Source organism: Silurus aristotelis (genome assembly GCF_946808225.1).
Source record: "Silurus aristotelis genome assembly, chromosome: 11".
Classification (NCBI taxonomy): Eukaryota; Metazoa; Chordata; class Actinopteri; order Siluriformes; family Siluridae; genus Silurus; species Silurus aristotelis.
The window spans coordinates 14,789,396-14,811,827 of record NC_139584.1 but is presented as its reverse complement, the minus strand read 5'-3'; the positions used below and the strand labels follow the sequence as shown (position 1 = coordinate 14,811,827).

General features: G+C 38.3%; 1 protein-coding gene and 1 long non-coding RNA gene across 5 annotated transcripts in view; one reads left to right on the top strand and one right to left on the bottom strand.

Annotated features, from left to right (window-relative positions):
- grid2 (glutamate receptor, ionotropic, delta 2) overlaps positions 1-22,432 on the top strand; it is a 469,599-nt gene that overhangs the window by 306,372 nt on the left and 140,795 nt on the right. For all 4 annotated transcript variants that reach the window (XR_014535572.1, XR_014535573.1, XM_083553625.1 and 1 more), the window contains exons 5-7: positions 2,787-2,840; positions 11,079-11,252; positions 22,157-22,318. Coding sequence is in view for 2 of the 4 variants with exons in the window: in XM_083553625.1 (XP_083409751.1) it covers positions 2,787-2,840; positions 11,079-11,252; positions 22,157-22,318 (390 nt within the window). In the remaining 2 variants the exon portion in view is untranslated. The remainder of the gene's footprint in view (positions 1-2,786; positions 2,841-11,078; positions 11,253-22,156; positions 22,319-22,432) is intronic.
- The window catches only part of LOC310732916, a 302,995-nt gene continuing 295,940 nt past the window's right edge, over positions 15,378-22,432 (bottom strand). Inside the window, exon 3 of the long non-coding RNA XR_014535583.1 lies at positions 15,378-15,567. This is a non-coding gene — a long non-coding RNA (uncharacterized lncRNA). The remainder of the gene's footprint in view (positions 15,568-22,432) is intronic.

Here is a 22,432-nt window from a genome sequence, read left to right as displayed (position 1 = left end):
TTACATATTCTGTTCGATGTAATAAACTTTAGGCAGTTCACACAGAATTAACCTACTTTTTCAATTCCTTTTTTTTTTTTAAAGAGTAAAAAGATAAGCCTTCTATAAGTCCTAAAGTAGGCAACCCTGGCCACAGCACATACAGTATCTCATCCTAATTTTTTTATTAGTGCAAAACCATCTGGGAATTTAATGGCATATCAGCTTGCATGTTCCAACATGGAGGTCTTTATTACTAACACATTTATCACTTCCTTACTGAGCTTGAAATTCCACTTTAGTCCCAAGCTCTACTTGTAATCATTTTCGTTTTTCCACAGCAGATTTTAAACCTCAAGCTGCACCTCACAGAGGGCACTTATTTATGGTGTTATCAGGCACAGTTTATGTAACACGCTACAGTAGAACATTAATATCAGCATCAGTGCATGTGCATTCTGTTTTGTGCTGTGTAGTAAATGGCTCATAGTTTGCTAGCTAATTGCAAAAAAAAAAATTAAATACAATAGGTTACATGCCATATTAATTCTTAAAAAAAAGGAAATAAAATATATCAGGTCAATGATATTCATCTTAATGTGATATAAATGTTCACTAATACATTTGTCTTTAAACCTTACGTCTTTTGGACCAATTATTGTACTGTTCTTCCTGAGATCTTTCTCTGAAATATTTATGAATTATTTTATGTATATGCTATTACTCTGGAGAACAGAAGAACACAAAAGAACTTGCTGTGTTGGCTTTTGATTTTGCATTTCCCTTTTGATTGTTATGTCTTTCAATCCCTTGCCATTTCATTGTTAAAAAACTCAACTTTAATTGTATTACTCCCAAAATTATATGGGAATGCAGAGTTTGCCCTCTGCCAGTAGGCACACAGAATTCTCACAGCAGGAGTGCTGTTTGTGCTGCCCTGGGTGCATATGTATTTCCAATGTAGAAAGTACTTCTGAGGACAATATCCTGCTACGTTTATTTATAGCTCAAATAAGTTTTTTCACGTCACCCCACTGCATTCAGATAGATTTTTCATCAGCTGAATTTTCAAGGCTGCTTCTAGTTTATATTCGGAGGCAGATTTGCAGGTGACAGTAATGAACAATGAGTAGAAATCTCTAGGTGAAAACAAGACTTTGATCTAGCGGGCAAACAACCTCACTGCAAGCTGTCTGTCACTCAGGGGAGAAAAAAAAGAGTCTTGAACCATGTACATTGCTGAATCAGACATGCAGGCATTGTGTTAAATTCTATTGGGTTTTTGTTCAGTCCACTTGCTGGCACCTTTGTTTTGACTGATGTGGAGTGTGTACCCTGGGACTGTCCTCCCATTATCTGAAAGCTTTTTTTCGAAAGAAGGTGATCTGCTGAAATCCCCTCTAGGGATACACTGACTTAGTCATAGCGCTGTTGTTTACCACATCCTGAAAGCACTGCCAAGTCACATCACCACTGCCTATTTGTCAGTCTTAGGGACATTGCCAGTATTGATGCATTACTCGATCACACCACCTACACACACGGTTTAAGATGATGAATCGCTGCTGAAAAGCCACCATTCCAATGGTTAGGTTATTACAGATGGGATTAGGTCACTTGAGTTGTATTTACAGCCTGCTTGAGCTTTGTGTCCCGGAGTACAAGCTGAGCTTCATTTTGTGGCTTTTTTTGGTACATGCTCCAGCTAAGTGGTAACATCTGGATAGGCAGAGGGTACATTCGAACGTATAGGACAGGCTGAGCCATTGGCTGTGACTGACATACAGACACACACACACACACACACACACACACACACACACACACACACACACACACACACACACACACACACACACACACACACACACAGTGCAGTGAAGCATAAGCTCACCCCTCCACCTAAACACCCACACAACTGTTTGGCCATAATTTGTTGTTGCAACCTTGGCAAGAATAAAATATTAATGTCACATGCATGGAGTAACGAAATAAAAATCGCATCATATTTGGCTCCATCTGTTGTTTTTTTTTTCCTTTGTTTTTTTTTTTTCTAAGGAGGGGCTGTCTGTAGTGTAATGCATTGCACACCATATAATTGCCACCATTTTTAAGCCAGACCTTTAATAGCTGTTTCATGCATTAAATCTAACAATTTAACATAGGGTCTGTGTTTGATTTGTGAGTAAAGGTTTTCTGTACAGGTTTTCGCAGAACCTATCTTCATGCTGGGAATAGACAGACTCTTCAGCTCCATTTACCTAATCAAACATTCTCCACTTGCGTTCCAGTTGATAGAATGCTTTATGCCTCTTGTCTGGGCCGTAATTATGTTTTATTAGGTCTTTGTGAAAGATTAAAACACTATTAGCTCTGCACCAACCATCATACTCTCCAGCTGCTGCCTTTTGTTTAGAAACAACGTTTTTTATGACACCCATTTTTTTTTGTCACCTAAACAATTACAGATAATGAAATTCAGGCCTGATACAGTGGAAAGGTAAAGCATTGATGAAATTCTACAGGAGGGGTAAAGAACAAGATGCAAAAGAACACATAGGAAAGAACATTGTACGTGAATATGAGAAACATCCATGTAAAATATGTAAATATTGTTGATTAAGATTGCCATAGAAGACAGATGGATTGGAAGTAAGAGCACTAATAATCAGTGAATTAATGTTCAGGCCCATCTGTACACTCCTACATGTATGGATTTGCATTCATATAGGATTTTAATTGCAATTATTTAATGCCTCTATATGTTAGATATTCTTTCAACGAACTGATTACTCCTTTCTTTTTAGGTAGTGGAAACCAACTTGGTTGCTTTCGATTGCCACTGGATCATTATAAATGAGGTAAGCTTTTTAAATGATGAAAATGTCTTGTCATTTTAATATCAGACAAATTGTTTAGGAGTTTCTTTTTCTGCTTTTTTTTCATCTTTTTCTTATATTTATATTTCTTACTGACCAAAACCAGTGTTTAAGTATTCACAGTAAACTATAAGTTTTGTGTGTGTGTGTGTGTGTGTGTGTGTGTGTGTGTGTGTGTGTGTGTGTGTGTGTGTGTGTGTGTGTGTGTGTGTGTTTTGGTTTGTGTGTATGTGTGTGTCTCATTGCCTTCACAGAACTGAGGTGTTATCACTTTTAACTGTTTCTTTCAACTCATTCTTAATGATTGCTTCCTGATAATCGTATGTGCACTCAGGTCAACCGCCATCATTCACTCTATTAAGGATTCTCAGCCCATATGATATTTAAAGGTACTTGTGTTGTAGAAAGAGGATGTAGTGTCTGATCTTGATAATATCGCAAAGCTCAGTCTGCATGCATCACTGACATCGTTTAGAATGAAATAGGTCCAGACCTCTGTCATTTGTTGTCTTCTGCTGATTAACATGTCAATGTACACTGTAAAAGTAGCTAAATGTAGCATGTGAAATCAGAGCATTATTTATAAGTACACCTTCATCTGTACCTTAATCTGTACCCTTATCTATACCTTCATAATAATTGTAATAATAATATGATAAAAATATTAATAATAATGATGATAATATTTATTATTATTTGTATTATTATTATAAGTATTATTATCAGTAGTAATAGTATACATTTTTTTCATGAAGAATAAATATAATGTCTGTGGTCATGTATGCATATTAAAAACTCCTGTGCTTATGGTTAAATATAACAGATATTGCAAATCTACCCTTTCTAAAAAACAATGCCACCCAGTAATCATTAGAGCATATGATGTAATAAATAAAAAATGCATAATTTAATCATACAATTATAACATAGTATATAGCTTTAAACATTTAACTTTTAAATGGCAGTCTTTGATTTTTTTTGGAAACCTGCCCTATTTTGTTGTCAGCTGCTACGGAATCTGGAACAGAGTCCTGTTCTTCAAATCTAATTTTTGGAAAGTCACAGCACAACTATGCAGCCTGTTGCATTTTCAAGGTTCTTAATTCAAATAATGAAGGGTCCATGCAGTAAAGTAATTCTGTAAGGCCAGATAATAATAATGTGCATCTGATTTAACTGCTTTAGCTGACTGCTACTGTATAAGAACAACACTTTATAAGTGATCACTTCTAATGAATGATTCTTTACCTTTATGACAGTCTTCTCTCTCTCTGTTGAGCTGTATATATATTTTTTTTCAAGGAACTTTAATTGCTCAGCTTAGTAACAGTGCCTTAGACAATTTCCAAATCTGTCTACATACTAAAAATCAAGCTAAAACCATGCTCTCTCACACACACACACACACACACACACACACACACACACACACACACACACACACACAAATATACTTAAAAAAAAAAAAAAAACTAAATATATAACATAAACAGTGGAAAAGAACAAGTGTGATTTTTATTTAAGCATGTATCCATATGACAGAAAACTCTTGATTCTCACAAGACTATGCTTATGATAATTATGTGAATAGGTTTAGATTGCTTTTATTAAGAGAAATGTTTTCAGTATTGTAATAAAAAAAATGTAAAACTGAAATTGACCTGTTAATTTGAAAATCAGGATTAGAATCAGAATACTTTATTTATCCTATTTGGAAATTGTTGAATTTGGTGTTACAATGTATTACTCTTAATGAATTTATGTTTTCAAAATATTTTTCCTTATATCTTCAAAGAAAATACGCAGATGCTTGATGCAAGCTTATCGGTGATTGTTACGTTTATCCAGTCACTTAGCTCCATCTGTTTTGTCTTGTCTTGATTTGCATGCTACCTTGGCAAGAAGGTTAATTACACCTGAGTGCATACAGTATGTAGTAACAACTGGATCCAGAGCTTGTCTATGTGTAGTTTTATGTGTTGTTCCTATGCTCTTGTTTTCTGGTTCCCTTTCAGGAACTCGAGCTGCGTCGAAACGCTTTGGGAACGCACCTGAGTGTTCACGCTCTGAAATAATGTGTGTAATCAGTCAAAAGTTGGATGTTGGCCATCACCGGTGAGGTGATGTCACGACCAGGAGTATAAAACGCATATGAGTGAGGGCAGCACCAGCTTCTATTGTTCATAAAGCGCTCTGTGTGGTTGTGTAGTCTGTCGGATTGTTTGTCAAAAGATCAACTTTCCAGGAAACGCACAGCTTGCTTGGGAGCAGAGCATGCAAAGTCGTTTCTTGGGGGAGCCAACTGTGTTTACTGTGCATGCATGTCTTTATGCTCACTCCACTCCCACTGGGCACTCTTTGAGGAGGGTGCCCTAGCTTCTTGCAGGTCTGGCTCTGCTCTCGCCGGGGCAGAGCGCCGTTCCAGCTCCTGGGGTTCGCAGATGGACCTTGCAGAGGGTTTCGGCATGTCTCTATCTCCAACCTCACCTGCTTGGTCCAGCGCTCGTTTACAGGTTTGATAGCACGCCTTTTGGCAGATTCTTTCCCCTGCGATGAGCGCATGCAGCTCTGCCTCTCTTAGGAAGAGGGGGGCTCTGCGATACGGAAGCCGAGGAGCTTTCGGAGATTGTAACGTGTGCCATTGCCAATATAATTGGCCGGCTCATGAGCAGAAAGTGCTTTCAACTAGTAAATTAGATGATCGCTTTCTGACACCCTTGTCACAACGTCTGCGTTGGGGTCCTCCCTTTTTTCCGACCTGCACACCGAGTTCCAGGTCATGGGTTGAACCTTTTTTGGCCTGTCCCTTCCCCAATTCTACTGTGTTATGAGGCGATGCCGCTGGTTAAATCCCTATGCAATACATCAGCACTCATGGGTAAAGCCTATGCTTCAGCAGGTCAAGCCGCTGCGTCCCTGCACACCATGGCGTGTTGCAGGCATATCAGGCTGACATCCTGCATGAGTTGGATGTCGGAGGTGCCCCAGGCAGCCATTTTAATTAGCTTCGCCGTACGGTGGATCTGGCTCTCAGAGTCACCAAGGAGACCTCTAGGGCCACTATGGCTGCCCTGGTGTCCACAGAAAGGCACCTGTGGCTCACTTTGTCAGAGATACCTGATAGAGTTAGGGCCGTACTGCTGGACGCCCTGCTAACCCCTTCTGGCCTCTTTGGCAACTCCTTAAGCTCGGTGGTCGAAAGGTTTCAGAAGAAAAAGAAACAGGCGGCGGCATTCCAGCGGTACCCCCACGCCGCTAATGCCCTATGAGGGATCCTGTACGACGCTCGCCGTCCTGACACAGCCCGCCCTGTCCCAGCCCCCCTCAGGGACCTGCTCCGTTAACCCTGCCAGCCTCTGTGCTTCAGACAAGGACAATACTGAGGTGGTATCCTACATCAACCATTAAGGAGGTCTGCGTTTGCGCCCCCTGTGCAGGCTGGCACACCAGATCCTCCTTTGGGCTCAGGGAAAATTCCTCTCTTTAAGAGTGGTTTACATCATCGACCCTAAAAGTCTATGTGTCCGCCATTTCGGTTTATCAGCCCCCCGTGTCCTGCCAATCTCTTTGCAGAGACCCGATGGGAACGCGTTTTCTCCAGGTGGATTGTCGATGCTATTACATCATCTTATGAGTCATCTGGTCTCCCCGCTCCCTTCGGGGTCAGAGCTCACTCCACCCGGGGTGTGGCTACCTAAAAATCTTGCTCCTCTGGAGTTCTTCTCCAAGACATATGTGACACTGGGTGTTGGTCCACCCCGCTGACCTTTGTGCAGTTTTATAACCTAGACCGCAGGGCCACTCCTGGCCCCTCAGTCCTCCTCTAGCTGTGTTGACAGACACACACTAGGCAGGGACTGGTCAGTCTGGCATAATTGTATACTTGTTCCCAAAGTGTTTAGATGCAGCTCGAGCTCCTGAAAGGGAACTTCTCTCGGTTTCGTATGTAACCCTAGTTCCCTGAGGGAACGAGATACTACGTCTCTATGCCACACCTCCGGCGTCTCTGCAGCACTTCCTTTTCCCTAACAGAAGCTGCCGCTGCCCTCATTCATATGCATTTTATACTACTTGTCATGTCGTCAACTCATCGGTGACACCCAGCATCCAATTTTTGACTGATTACACACATTATTTTAGAGCGCGAACACTCAGGCACGTTCCCAAAGCGCTTTGATGCAGCGTCTCATTTCCTCAGGGAACTAGGGTTGCATATGTAACCTGGAGACGTTTCCTTATACCTCATTTGTCAGTAGGTGTTACTTTAAATTGCCTTTATGATTAAATTACATTTGTGATTTAAAGGCCTTGGATTGACTAGTATCTAGTCCAAGGCAAGTTACTGGAGACTTAATAAATGTATTCAGAACTTTAATGACACATTACTGTAACATTCCGTAGAACAGAGTTATAAGTAGAATCTTATAAAGTTCATATATGCTATTGTTCATTTCAAGGCCTAGAGAAAAATGACATCCAATGCCCTATTTCATGAATTTACATGACCTTGTTAGGCATTACCTTGTGAGCTCTAAACTACCTATGGCATGACTACTTGCATTGCTCATGCCTGGCTTGACTTGACAGCAATCTAAGGGTAGGGAAAACTGACAAAACTGTACCTCTAAACTAGGCCATAACCCTGTAGGCTTCTATTTGTGTCATTCTGATTTAGCTCCACTAATTAAGCATCAACAGCCCTTTGCATTTGTCAGCTAGGGGTAAAGACAGTAACTGGGCTATGACATTTTTCAGGTTCATGTGAGTGTGCCTGCCCTCTAAAGTGCCAAATATGCTTCTATTTAGAACTGCTAAACTATTTAGAAGAACTTGTGCGGCATCTGCACTTGTGTGCCTAGAAATTATTGTTTTTCTTAAAAGGTTAACTAATATTTGTGAAAAAGGTAAAATACTGTTATAAAATGTTAAATATGTAGACACCCATAAGAACATTGGAATCAGGTTCTCTTTGGGCTATTTGTGAGCAAAAATCGATCCTTTCCATGCAGTGGAACCCCAGCAGTATTATTAAGATAATTTGCTTTATGAAAGCCAGTATTGGAGATAAGATGGCACAGGTAAAAATGACAAAATCCCCAAAGTGAGAGTTGTCAAAAGGTGTGGCTTAGCCTTGTCTGCTCCCATCTCATCATTTCTGATTTATGTGTTCTGGCCTGCATGCCATCAAAAACATGGCTTCAGGCTTAAATAGTATAAAATCTCCTTGGGTAGTATAAGCAACGAGAAAGTGCTCATGTTCTCCTCTATTCACCTTACTTTATGACTGCACTCACCTTCTTCCCTTAGATTAGCACCCATCTGGGAAATATCTATAATATAAATGGCTATTATAAATAGATGGTCTACTTCGTCTCTGGCAGTAGTTATAAAGAGTCTGAATAAGGTGACCTCGGACAAACGACAAAAGGAGGACAGTGGAAGAAGAAATATTTCACTGTTTGTGTATAAGAGATATGTTGTGTTTCTGGAAGAATCATTGAGGGAATAGCAGTGTTTTAGTGTCTCAAAAACCTTTGTGACAAAGGGTTTATTTCTAACTGAAAGTGTGTCAATGTTAGCAGTGACATGGTTTCAGTAAACAGTGTTCAGTGTTGGTTCCATACTATGATTTCTATGCTGTCTTCTGCGAGTGCTTCAGCATGGGTTCTGAACAGGACTAGTATACATATTTGTGCAAATCGTTAAATGGCAAAATGCTTTTGTCACAGAATTGTAAATTGCTAAATCGTAAATCGATAAAGGTAAATTGATGTTCTGCCTAAAAGTCTTGGGCCAAGATTCTTTCTTTTTTCAAAGGTTCTGTCTTTGGCATATTAACAAAAAACTACTTTATCACACATTTTTTTTATGTTCCAGTTTTGGTTTTTATATTTTTTTTGTTTGTCACTGATAAAGGCCTGTATTTAGAGCGATTGAGGATTTAATGTTAAAATTACGCACATCAGTATTCGGACCCCAGACATAACTACAGACTTGACAGACATTGTTCAGACCTTTTCAGAAGTTACGCACATGGGGTGGAATTTGCTTTAAACCAGTGCTTCTCAATTATTTTCTGTTACGCCTCTCCTAGGAAGAAGTAAACTTTTTGCGCCCCCCAACTCTCCGCCGCGACTGTAAATAGTATAATTTGTCTATAAAATTGTTATAAGTACACCTCTGCATAACATTGTATCCTTATTAACATTAAAGAAAACAAAAAAGAAAAGAAATATAGATCAACTTACAACAAAAAATAACTTTATTAACATTGTTTTTTAGTCTGTAACAGAAAAGACTTAAAGTGCATCAATTTGCCTGAAATTAAAAAATAAATTTCAATCCTTATTTAAACTGTAAACTTTTTTGACCATTTGATACTGAAAAATTAATATATAATCCATAAATAATAATAAATTCAAATTGATCAGCAACGATTGTTAGGCAATATCCGGCAAGTTTTCGCTGAAAAAACTCAAGCGGCTTATCAGCGTGGTTGGGGTGTAATGTCTTTAAGTGACGCCTTAATTTATTTGGCTTCATGCTGTCCGCTGCCAACATTTTTAGACACAGTAAACATACCGGTCTTTCCTCGTCTCCCACCGTAGTCACAGTGAAGCCTAGCGCTACATACACTTCGTCATATTTCCTCGTCTAATCTTTCAGGAGATTTACAGTCTTACATAGGGGGGAGTGGTAGCGCCAGTGGTTAAGGCGCTGGGTTACTGTTCGGAAGGTCGGGGGTTCAAGCCCCGGTATCACCAAGCTGCCACTCTTGGGCCCTTGAGCAAGGCCCTTAACCCTCTATGCTCCAGGGGTGCCATATCATGGCCGACCCTGCACTCGGACCCCAGCTTCTAAGCAAGCTGGGATTTGCGAAAAAACAAATTTCACTGTGCTGTAATGCATATGTGACAAATAAAGGCTATTCTATTAATTTGTCTCATTATCTCTGTCTCTCTTCGCCTTTTTTTTATCCCTGTTAAATATTTTTCCATGGTGTCTCTTAAAAGAAATGTTCTTAAAAAAAGCATGTTCCCCAGGGTCACACAATCATGGATCAAGCAAGTAGCAGTGTCATCCAAAGTTTACTTTTTGACAGTTGAAACATAATATGTCATGAGCTCGATAAGATTTATGAAGCTGCAAATACATTAAAAAAAAATGTATTTATTGACAGGCCTTTATTAAAGAAATAAACACGGCATTATTATATAATACAAAACGTTTTCTTTTAGAATATTATGAAAACATAATCAGAGATATTGCATTACACAAGTTTTAAATAGCATAACAAATGAAATGTAGCATAACATGAAAATATGATCTGCGACCATTGGTTGTCCATCTTAAGACATCAGCACATGTTTTTGTGTGGATTGAAATCGCAAATGAATTGCCATTATGTTATTATACACACATTATGGCTACAAAGTCTTGATTTAGTATATGTTATAAAGATAGAACCCATGTCATTAAACTGATTCACACTGAGTATTGTGTTAAATACAAATAGACATTTTCTCAAATATATGTACCATTGTATGTGTTTTTATATTTCTTTTATTTGAGATTGTCTGCTTCTTGTATATTACGTCATATTACAGCTGATAGTAAAAAAAAAGCACTTCTTTTGTCAGTATCTCTTATATTTTTTCATGCATGACAGCAAGTAATTTCGTTTAAATGTGGTGATCTAAAAGCTATTGAAAAAAGTAAACATCTTGAATGTGTCTTCTAAAGAAAAATAGAGCAATCTCAGAGGTATGTATTCTACAGAGGTGATTTGATTCAGAATGGGAAGTACAGAAAATCGACTTAAGCAGCTCCATAACCTGCCTCTAAATATGCATAAATTTTGAAGCAACTTTTTGACTTTATTTAATGACTCGGAATACAGCCTCATGCGCCCCAGAGATATTTTAAGAATTAGTCAGAAAAGAGTATTTTACTACTCATTTACATCACTACTCTTCACTCCACAACCTCCAAAAAACTCCACATACTTTCATGGATGACATTATCTGTAAAGGAAACAAGCACAGATAGCAGGTTACAAATAGACCTGGATTAGAAACTGTCCCATTCCATGACTTACTCTACAGCATAAAATTGCTTAAAGTTACCTTACAAAATTGATTCTTATTTCTAGATACCTTTCTTCCAAAATGTATTTATCATTCTATTTAATTCATATTCATGTATGATTTCTGTCTGCAGGAGATCTCAGATATGGATGTGCAGGAATTGGTGGTGAAGTCTATAGGGCGTCTGACTCTCGTCAGACAGACCTTCCCTCTTTCTCAGAACTCCAGCCAGCAATGTGTGCGGAACAACCACCGCATCAACAACTCTCTCTGTAACCCCAAAGACCCCAAAGCTCACACATTAGAGGTAAAGTACTTCATTCTCTATTCTCTTGTACTCACACCCATTCCTGCCAGCCTGTCTATAATCGATGCCTACTTTTAGTCGCATTTTGTAACTTAGCATCTATATGTTTGTGAGAAATGAGTGCATATAAAGATATTGTGGTGTTTAAATGATATTGAGAGAAGTTATATATACAAATATGCTCCTCCCTCAAATCACGCCCTACAAATAACAAATATTCTTTTGCAAGAAAACTTCATGAGTGACATGTATGTACAATACAGATGCTTCAATTTTCTTATTAGATTGCTTTTATTATATTAGTCATTATTTGTTAGATTTTTTCAAGTAGATAGTTTGTTGACAACAAAACTTTTCTAAATATTATAACTTAAAAAAATAAAATCACTGCCCCTACTTTTTAAATGAATGCTGTCCCATTTTGCATTTGCTGGGTCTCTATAGGCTACACATGAATTTAGAATTTCTGACTACTTTTCAGTGACCTGATTGTTATGCATCGAATATGTACTGTAAGTGAGTGTGAATGCGTTTACATGTGTATGTCCAAACAGCAGAGAGTGGTGCATTAAGTTAGGGCTTGTTTGGCAGGAATGAGGGAGAACAGATCAGAGATCAAGTGCTCAGGCCAAAAGACGCCCAATTTCACATAGCTCTGGAGCGTATCATCTCCTGTCCCTCTGTGTCTCTTTCTCTCCTCTCTGTCTTTTTCCTTACCAGTTCTCTTTCCCCCTCTCTCTCTCTCTCTCTCTCTCTCTCTCTCTCTCTCTCTCTCTCTCTCTCTCTCTCTCTCTCTCTCTCTCTCACTCTCTTTTTTCACCGGCTCTCTCTGGACCAGTGATTATGTTGGCCCATGAGGAGAGGCTGTAGCACTATGACATTCTATAGCCTTTCATGCGTTCTACTCTTTCTTCAGTTTATTCAACCACCACATCATGAATCTGTCCTAAAAGAAAATTGTCCGCAACATTTTAATCAACTCCCTACTGTGTCCGATCTCTCAAAACACAGTTTGATTTCCTCTTCAAGATGAAAACTTGCAAGAATTGAGCAAAAGTCTATAACAGATAAGATTTCCAGTCAAGAATCCTTTCTTTGATTGCTGCTGATTTTTTGTTAGTCCATATTCTGCATGGTTCCACTGGGCTGTTAAGTCACAAAAAGCGCCCTTGTGGCATCTATACTAAAGCCACAAGGTTCCGTGTGTGTCATTTTTTCAGCAACTTTTTTTTTAGCAAAGATTTCTTGGAAAATGTACATAATTTTAAACTGCATATCTTTTAAATGGTTACATATATGACTTGAAACAAAAGTAATAATACTGTGACTTAGTGAAATAGGTCTTGTCCAGGGCAAGGTTTATTTCACCTCCATGCTATTAAAAACATATTTGTATCAGTCTATTTGACACAAATGCATCTCTCTGCCAAGCAAGTAAGAGGTCACGAAAAAACAGGATTTGCAAATCTCCACTAATAAATAAACTCAAAATTTATAAGCTAAAAGTGAACATGTAACAACTGGAATTCTAAAAATATACAAATATGATGATATTTCTACTCTTTTGGAGCAGCAAACCAAGTCAAAAGATGTAACTGTCTTAAAACATAAGAGAAAACATACAAGCACAGTATACTATTTTTTATTCAAGCCATATGTCTTTAGGGGCACTTGCTTCCTATAACTGAGTATTGTGTGAACATCAGAGGTGGGAAGTAACGGAGTACAAATACTTAGTTACTGTACTTAAGTAGATTTTTCTGGTATCAGTACTACTCCACTATTTATTTTTTAACTTTTTACTTTTACTCATTACATTTTCACACAAATATCTGTACTTTTTACTTCTTACATTTTCAAAACCGACTCGTTACTTTAGTTTTAATTCATTGATTTGGTGAAATATAAATTTTTATTTTCACTGCGCGCCGATTTCAGCCGAACAACCGATTTCCTGTTACTGCGCGTCTTTTTCAATTCGCTGGTGTATAAAGTCCTGACTCTCACTCACCACTAATTTACGAAGCTAAGAATGAGCAGGGTAGAAGGCAGTGAAAAGTTTGGGGTTAACGTGGATGAGACAGAGGGAGTCAGTGATGTAAACATGACTGAGATCAGACACATTCATGATCATCATCATCTTTTCTCTGCTTGTGTTCTATATGTGGTTCTTCAGCCTTTTTAATTCATATATATATTTGGCTGTCAAAATTCAAATTATTTTAAACGGCACTAAACTGTATTAACGCATCAATTCAGCCGCATTTCTGTTCTCCCATTTTTATAAAAAATATAAATAAATAAATAAATAAATAAATAAATAAATAAATAAATAAATAAATAAATAAATAAATAAATATAAAAGAGGCGAAATTAAAACCTCCAGCAAAACATACACTTATTCACGACGTCCCTTCTCTACTTAGACATAAAATAAATAAATAAACTTCACCGAAAAATTATTTTAATCAGTAAACTTTTGCAATCACTGTACATATGCTTACATATCTATCACATGCTGTAAATATAATACATATTTATCTGCACTATTTGCACGATTGCTACTTTTTGCACTTCTGGTAGATGCCAAACTGCATTTTGTTGCTGTGTATCTGTACAATAAAGTTCAATCAATCAATCAATCAATCTATCTATCTATCTATCTATCTATCTATCTATCTATCTATCTATCTATCTATCTATCTATCTATCTATCTATCTATCTATCTATCTATCTATTTAATATTAATATGCTGTGAGGTCCAGTAAACAGCTAAAACAGGTAGAAGTAATAACTACTTTTTACTTGAGTACATGTCAGAGCCAAGACTTCTTTACTTTCACTTAAGTAAAAAGGTATAATCAGTACTTCAACTTTTACCCGAGTATTTTAAAAAATTAGTATCTGTACTTCTACTTAAGTAATGGATGTGTGTACTTTTGCCACCTCTGGTGAACATCCATTAAACACATTAGTTGTTGATTTGCAAAAAACTATAAACAAAGTCAAGTCAAGTCAAGAAGCTTTTGTTGTCATTTTGTGTGAGATTCGGTTCAGTTCTGTGTTGAGAAGCCTGATTGCTTGAGGGAAGAAACTGTTACACAGTCTGGATGTGACATCAGGAGGGTGAATAGTGTGTGTGATGGGTGTGTGGGGTCGTCCACAATGCTGTTGGTTTTGCAGATGCAGCGTGTGGTGAAAATGTCCATGATAGAGGGGAGAGAGACGCCGATGATCTTCTCAGCTGTCCTCACGACCTTGCGATCTAAAACGGTGCAGTTCCCAAGCCAGGCAGTGATGCAGCTGCTCAAGGTGCTCTCAATGGTCCCTCTGTAGAACGTGGTCAGGATGGGGGACGGGAGATGGGCTTTCCTTTGCCTTTTTAGGAAGTAGAGACGCTGCTGGGCTTTCTTGGTGATGGAGCTGGTGTTGAGTGACCAGGTGAGGATATCCGCCAAATGAACACCAAGGAATTTGGTGCTCTTGACAATCTTTACGGAGGATCCATCGATTATCAGTGGAGAATGGTCGCTCAGTGCTCTCCCGAAGTCAACAATCATCTCTATCATTTTGTTGATGTGCAGAGACAGGTTGTTCGCTCCACACCAAGCTGTTAACCGTTGCACCTCCTCTCTGTATGCTGACGCATCATTTTTGCTCATGAGACCCACCACGGTTGTGTCATTGGTGAACTTGATGATGTGATTCAAGCTGTGCATTGCTACACAGTCATAAGCCAGCAGAGTGAACAGCAGTGGACTAAGCACACAGCCCTGAGGTGCCCCAGTGCTCCATGTGGTAGTGCTGGAGATGCTGTTTGAGATCCGGACTGACTGAGGTCTCCCATTTAGAAAGTCTAGGATCCAGTTACAGAGGAAGGTGTTCAGGCCCAGTAGGCTCAACTTCTTAATCAGGTGCTAAGGGATGATTGTGTTGAATTCTGAACTGAAGTCTATGAACAGCACTTGGACATACGAGTCCTTGTTGTCTAGGCGGGTGAGGGCCAGATGAAGGGTCATGGAGATGGCATTGTCCATGGAGCGGTTTGGAGGATACGCGAACTGATGAGCCTCTCGAAGCACTTCATCACGATGGGTATGAGCGCGACAATGGCATGTAGGAACAACCGGGCATAGAAGTGGTTCAGCGCATCTGGGAGGGAGTCGGTCACAAGCAGGTGATGTTGTCTTGTAGTTTGTCATCGCCTGGATGCTCTGCCACATGCGCTGGGTGTCTCTGCTGTCCTGGAAGTGGCCCTGGATTATATGGCGTGTGCGCATTCGCCTCTGATGGCACGGGACAGTTTGGCACTCGCTGTCTTTAAGGCCGTCTTGTCACATGCTCTGAAGGTGGAGTCTCTTGATTTTAGCAGCGCACGCACCTTGACGGTCATCCACAGCTTCTGGTTGGAGCGTGTAGTGATGGTCTTGGAGATGGTCACGTCATCAATGCACTTGCCGATGTGGCTGGTTACTGTTGTGTACTTCTCCAAATTGATGAAACAACTTGAAGGTAATTTAACAACTAAAGCTAATCCTTCCAGAAAAACTAGGAATAAACCGGATTTCCTAATTAAGCTCAATGCATGGGTTAGTCCTTTTAATTCATGTCTTATTAGGAGTAGATCACTTTAAAACAAATCGTTTATGTTTTTTATGTATATGTTTTGGCCACATTTACATTTTCAGGTTGTTTCCACCAAAAAATGGTAGAAGTTGTCATGCTGGACATGCAAAATGGGCGGCTGACACATGACCTTTACTGTACATCATTTGTACTATTTCCATTTGTTTTAACAATCAATGCATAAACACCACATTTTCGTTTGTTTCTGCATTGCTTTTGTACTATACGAAGTATTCAAACACTGCAATACACTAAAAAATATTGGAACTGTGGAGGTCACATGATAAACATGCATAAAACAGAGTAAGTACAGTAAGCTTAAAAAGAAAAGAAAAGAAAAGAAAAGAAAAGAAAAGAAAAGAAAAGAAAAGAAAAGAAAAGAAAAGAAAAGAAAATGGAAAGAAAAGAAAAGAAAACGGAAAGAAAAGTTGTCAGGCCTCAATGTGCAATATTTAGAATGTTATTCATTCATTCTAACATGGGGATTTATTTATGTGTTTTTTTTTTACTTTGAATAAATATTTGGTCACATTGTCTGCACTGGAATGTCAGATAATAGTAAACGTACATTTCCACTGTATACAATCCAATAATGTTTATCTGCACAATAAGAGGAATTTTAAATTAGAATAAACTGCTACAGTTTTACACTTTAATGACCCTTTTACACTATTTAGTCACCTAGCTATTAAACATAGAGATGTGGATATAGAACAGCCAAAGTCATTCTGCCCTTACACAACAAGCTTTAAAAAAATGTTGTTTATAATTAATGGACCCACTAATTTTGTTTCTGATTAGACTAGGGCAGTTGGCAGCTTGTGACACAGATGGAATTTGAACACAGGGGTGTGACAACACAAAACAAAATGTGTTTTTTATGCAATGCAACTTAAAAAGTAATACATACTGTAAACTGATTGGACATGCTTGAGAAAGTCCTTATTTACACTCCATGATAAAACAAATTCTAATAAAACTGAAAAACAATGACTGATTTGGCCATTACATATTCTCACTTACTGCACTGATTCTGTGCAAAAATGACCTCCAGGTCGACTACATTTTCACTCTCATATCTTTCCACCTGTCTGTCAGCCCCTTAGGGTGAACCCACAGGTTGCTAAGCAGAAAAGATTTATCTGGAACAGACTGTATAAGAAAGTGTATATTTACACAGGCTCCATATGCACTGACTCATACTATCGATATGTAGGATAAAAAACCAACTTGCTTAAACACAAAATTAACATACTGTGTTTGCAGATAATAGATCATATTGCAAGTCTTGCTTAAAAAAGAATCATGATGAGATTTTGACATTGATGGAGTGCTGTTTGTTGTCACAGCTTATAAAAGTGGCTTATTGTTGTTCTTAAAAGCATATGTGCAATAGAACAATATATACATGTTTCTTTTAAAATTAAATATGGAAACAGCAAACAGTTCGATTTTAAGTTCACATTTATGACTGAGAGGTTTAAATTCAAATATAAAAAGTAGAGGTATAACAGGACATTACAGTTCACTTCATTTTTATAACCCTGGCTTCATTTCATTTCATGAAATTTGTAATTTTTTTTTTTTTATTTCTGAATCATAACAATAAAAAACAACGTGCTTTTCTTTATTTGTATGTAACCAATAAAATAAAATGAATAGCTAAAAACTGAAGTTCACTTTTGTTAAAAAATAAATAAATCAAAATAATAATTGTGTAAATTTTTTCAAAAATCTGATTGAATGAAGACACTTTAAAAGTGAAATGTGAACTTAGAAATAAGGATCCAAAGTCTAAAATGTATGTTCTTTTAAGATCTCTTTCTCACTGTGGATCACAGTGGCACAGGACTGGTAATCCGGAGCCATGAGGATCAGGGTGTTCTCCCTATATTTTAAGTGTTGCACAGACTTGGACCTCTGGTGTTTGAACAGTGCAGTTGCATTATACGCATAATTATGAACTAATTAAATAATAAAAATGTATTACTTATTTTTAGAATTAATAGAACAATGTAAATCACACATTTTGACGATGCATCGCCATATTGTACAGTGCACCCAGAAAGTATTCACAGCACTTCACTTTTCCACATTTTCATACTGTATCTTACAGCCTTATTCCAAAATGGATTTAATTAATTTTTTTTCTAAAAATGTTACAAACAATGACAACATGAAAGAAAGTTTGTTTGAAACCTTTGCAAATTTATAAAATATTAACAAAAACACACAAAAAAAAATGTAGATAAGAATTCACAGCGTTTGCCATAAAACTCAAAATTGAGCTCAGATGCATCCTGTTTTCACTAATCCTTGAGATGTTTCTACACCTTGATTAGAGTCCACATGTAGTAATTTCAGTTGAATGGGACATGGTTTGGAAAGGCACACACCTGTCTGAATACTGTTCCACAGTTAACAGTGCATGTCAGAGCACAATCCAATTAATGAAGTCCAAGGAATTGTCTGTAGACCTCCGAGACAGGATTCTTTCGAGGCACAGATCTGGGGAAGGGTACAGAAAAATATCTGCAGCATTGACGGTCCCAATGAGCACAGCGCAGCAGTTCATCATCAGGCCTGTATGGTAGAGTGGCCAGATGGAAGCTCAGTAAAAGGCACATGTCAGCCTGTAGAGTCTGCAAAAAGGCACCTAAAGGGCTCTCAGACCATTAAAAACAAAAATTTAACTCTTTGGCCTGTATGCCACTCATCACCTGGCCAATAACATCTCTACAGTAAAGCATGTTGGTGGTAGCATCATGGTGTGGGGATGGTTTTCAGTGGCAGGAAGTGGGAGACTAGTCAGGATCGAGGAAAAGATGAATGAAGCAATATACAGAGAAATCTTAGATAAAAACCTTGGTTCAAAGCGCTCTGGACCTCAGACTGGGGCAACAGTTCATCTTCCGACAGGACAATGATCCTAAACACACAACCAAGATAACAACGGAATGGCTACAAGACAACTCTGTGAATGTCCTTGAGTGGCCCAGCCAAGTCAAGTCAAGTCAAGTTTATTTCTATAGCGCTTTTCACAACAGACATTGTCTCAAAGCAGCTTTACAGAAATCAACAGTTAAGGTGAATGGTGTGCATTTATACCTGATGAGCAGCCATGGCGACTGTGGCAAGGAAAAACTCCCTTAGATGTTATGAGGAAGAAAGCTTGAGAGGAAACGGGAGTCAAAAGGGGAACCCATCCTCATTTGGTTAGACATCAAGAGTGTGATCATAAATCTTTAAACAATACAGAACACTGGAGAGTGAGATTATGAGTAATGTTCTTTCTACAGTCTTATACAGTCATTTGTGGTGATAAAACTAGGAGCTACTGAGCAACTCATAAAAAAGCTCAACATTTGAGATCATCATATATCCAACACCAGCTTTTCCATGCAAGAGCCTTTAAAAACTCAAAGAAGTCCAATGTCCAAACTCCACATGAAGTTGGATCCAACTGGCACTGGTAGGTCTCTAGATGGTTCAGGATGTTTGGAGGCATCTACTTCTTCTAAGGTCCACAATCTTCATGAGGTGGGACGTGACTGGGGCTGGAGCAACCTCAGGATGCCTCGGGATGGGGAGAGAAAGAGAATCAGTGGAGAGGAATTAGCATAGCTGCTGTTCATGATATTTACAGCACAAGTTGATAATGTGCATGTGATCAGTACTGGAGCACAAGGTTATGATGTGACGTGTGTTATGTGTAGGCTTTGCTAAAAAGATACATCTGCACTTAAACTGGGAGAGTGTGTCTGAGCCCCGAACACTGTCAGGAAGACTATTCCAAAGTTTAGGAGCTAAATGTTCTACCACTTTTAGTGGACATTGCTATTCTAGGAACTACTAGAAGTCCGGAGTTTTGAGATCTCAGGGAGCGTGACGGATTGTAGCCAGAGCCCATACTTGAACCCGATTGAACATCTCTAGAGAGATCTGAAAATGGCTGTTCACCGATGCTCATCATCCAACTTAATGCAGCTTAAGCGGTTTTGCAAAAAAGAATGGGAGAAACTGCCCCAAAATTCCAAGCTTTGGTGTTCCAAGCTTTTAGCATCATCATAGCCAATTCTTTTGGTACAATGTCCCATTTTTTAAAAATAGTTGTTGTATAAGAAACCCAGAGAACTTTTTTTTCCACTCTTACTGATTATTTTGAAACATCAGAACCTTATCCATATAAGCCAGGACAAGGAGAAACTTTTTTGAAGGGGACCATGAGGTTTGAGGTTTACCCTGCTTAAGTCAGGCGTAAGAAACATTACATTTAAATGAATTGTGACATATGTTATGAGTCAGGTAAATACAAATGTTCATATATGGCCAATAGTTTGGCTGGAAACTGGAAACAAAGCAGTTCTAAGCAGAAGTAGACTAATGTTATGAACCACAAAACTTTAGGAATATGAGATAAATATAAGGTGAGTTAAATGATTAGGGTCAGTGTGACCGCTACTGTTATTTAGAGTAAAAAGAAACATTAAGACATAATTATTGGCCTTGTAATTGCAGTTGCTTGAGTTGTCCACTTAAATTTGAACAGCCCAGTTAATCAGGAGTATTCACTACCTTTGTTCATGTACAGACAAATATCTTGGGTGGTGTCTGGTTTCCGAAACAGCTCCTCTGGGTTTTTGTCATTTGAAAAAGCACAAAATGCTGATGTCCGAAGAAATGTCAATGAACTTGACTGAACACACACGCATACATATACACATTCTCAATAGAGTCAAGTGCGCACAAGCTTTGTGCTTTAATCAACAATGGAAAAAGCACAGTGGCCACTTTATTTATTATGGCCTCATTAAAACAGAGACAACACTTGAGCAAGATTAGAGCAGCACGATCAATCAGATGTGGAATTAACTCTCTTTCCACATAGCCTATGGTTTTTGAGTTTCTGTGTTTCTGTGTGTGTGTGTGTGTGTGTGTGTGTGTGTGTGTGTGTGTGTGCGTGCGTGCGTGCGTGCGTGCGTGCATGCATGCATGGGTGCGTTTGTGTGTATATGTGTATGTTAGGCAGCCATGGATCTCAAGCTACTGTGAAAATGGCATTAAGATGTTTGCATTCTTTAAAAACGTGTGCTACAAAATCCATGCCCCACTAGCCCTGCTACTGCTACATAATGCTGGATATATTTGCAAGGAAATGTAATCCACTACTGATCAGGTTTAATCTTTAATATCACTTTAATATCACTTTCAAATTCATTTTTTTAATTAATTCTGCAAATGAGGTTGTGTAAGTTAGATTGGAACAATGACATGATGTGATCACAGATTGTTCCATTTTTTTTTTAAAGCTGTTGGACTGGATTCTGATTATGTGCAAATTGGATTTGTTGCCAAGACAACCAGACCACAGTCCATTAGCAAAAACATGGTAAAACTTGGCAGTATGATGCCTTATAGATTATAAAATAACTGAAGCAAGGAATGAAGCATTACAGTTATAAGAAAATAATCAATGAGAGATTGGTGTGATGCAGCCCGATTTGACGGGCTCAACTCCAAAGCTGATCAATTTCCAACAGCTATAAACAGTCCAATTTCCTCAATACTTCTCTCTTTTTTTCTTCTATCTTGCAGTTAGTAAGACAAAAATGTGCAGCTTGTCGAGTTACTGAGTAAATGACAGAAGCCAAATTTCTGTGTCCTAAAGGCTCTCCAATGACAACAAACTTCAATAAAAGTTATAAAAGTGCTAATACCATGGCTTCTTCTTACCAAAATGTCACCTTATCAAAAGGTCTTTTCTTAGTAATATGATAACACATTTTATGTCAGTTTATTATTAGCTTTAGAATATATGGGGTGAAGTATGCAACAAATATGTCCCTATGTAAGCAGTTACTATAAAACATTAGCGTATTAGAGAAAACACATTAATAATAACCATACCTTGCCATTAATAAAAAGTTAAACACCTTCTGGAAAGTCGGATTTAAAAAATGTTACTGGGCTGTGGTGAATAATTGATTTTCTCTCATTAGAAATACTTTTTTTTCTCTTCTAATCAGATTAAATAACCCAAATGAGACCATACACATAAGACTATAACCCATTGCCATCCAAAGAAAAAGAAAATCCACAAGGTTCCGTGCAACATCAGCATTTGTTAAAGTGATAGTGTTTGTATCATTATAGTTGATCGTGTACAAGCAGCACACTTGCTACTGCTATCACAGAAAAAAAAACAATCTCCCTTCTCTCTTTACTCTTTATTTCCTGTGTGAGTCATTAATCTTGTGATTTATTTTTTCCTGGCTAGATCACCAACCGCTACATCTACGACACAGTATTGCTGCTGGCCAACACATTCCACAGGAAGTTGGAGGACCGCAAGTGGCACAGCATGGCGAGCCTCTCGTGCATCCGCAAAGGCTCCAAGCCATGGCAGGGTGGCCGCTCCATGCTGGAGACTGTCAAGAAGGTAGGACAGTGCCAGAGATTGGAAAAATGTATGTGGGTGTATAAATTCATAAGACAGAACATTTTGTGGGAGATTTTGGACATATCCCTTGTGTTTGTTCAGGCATAGATGTGT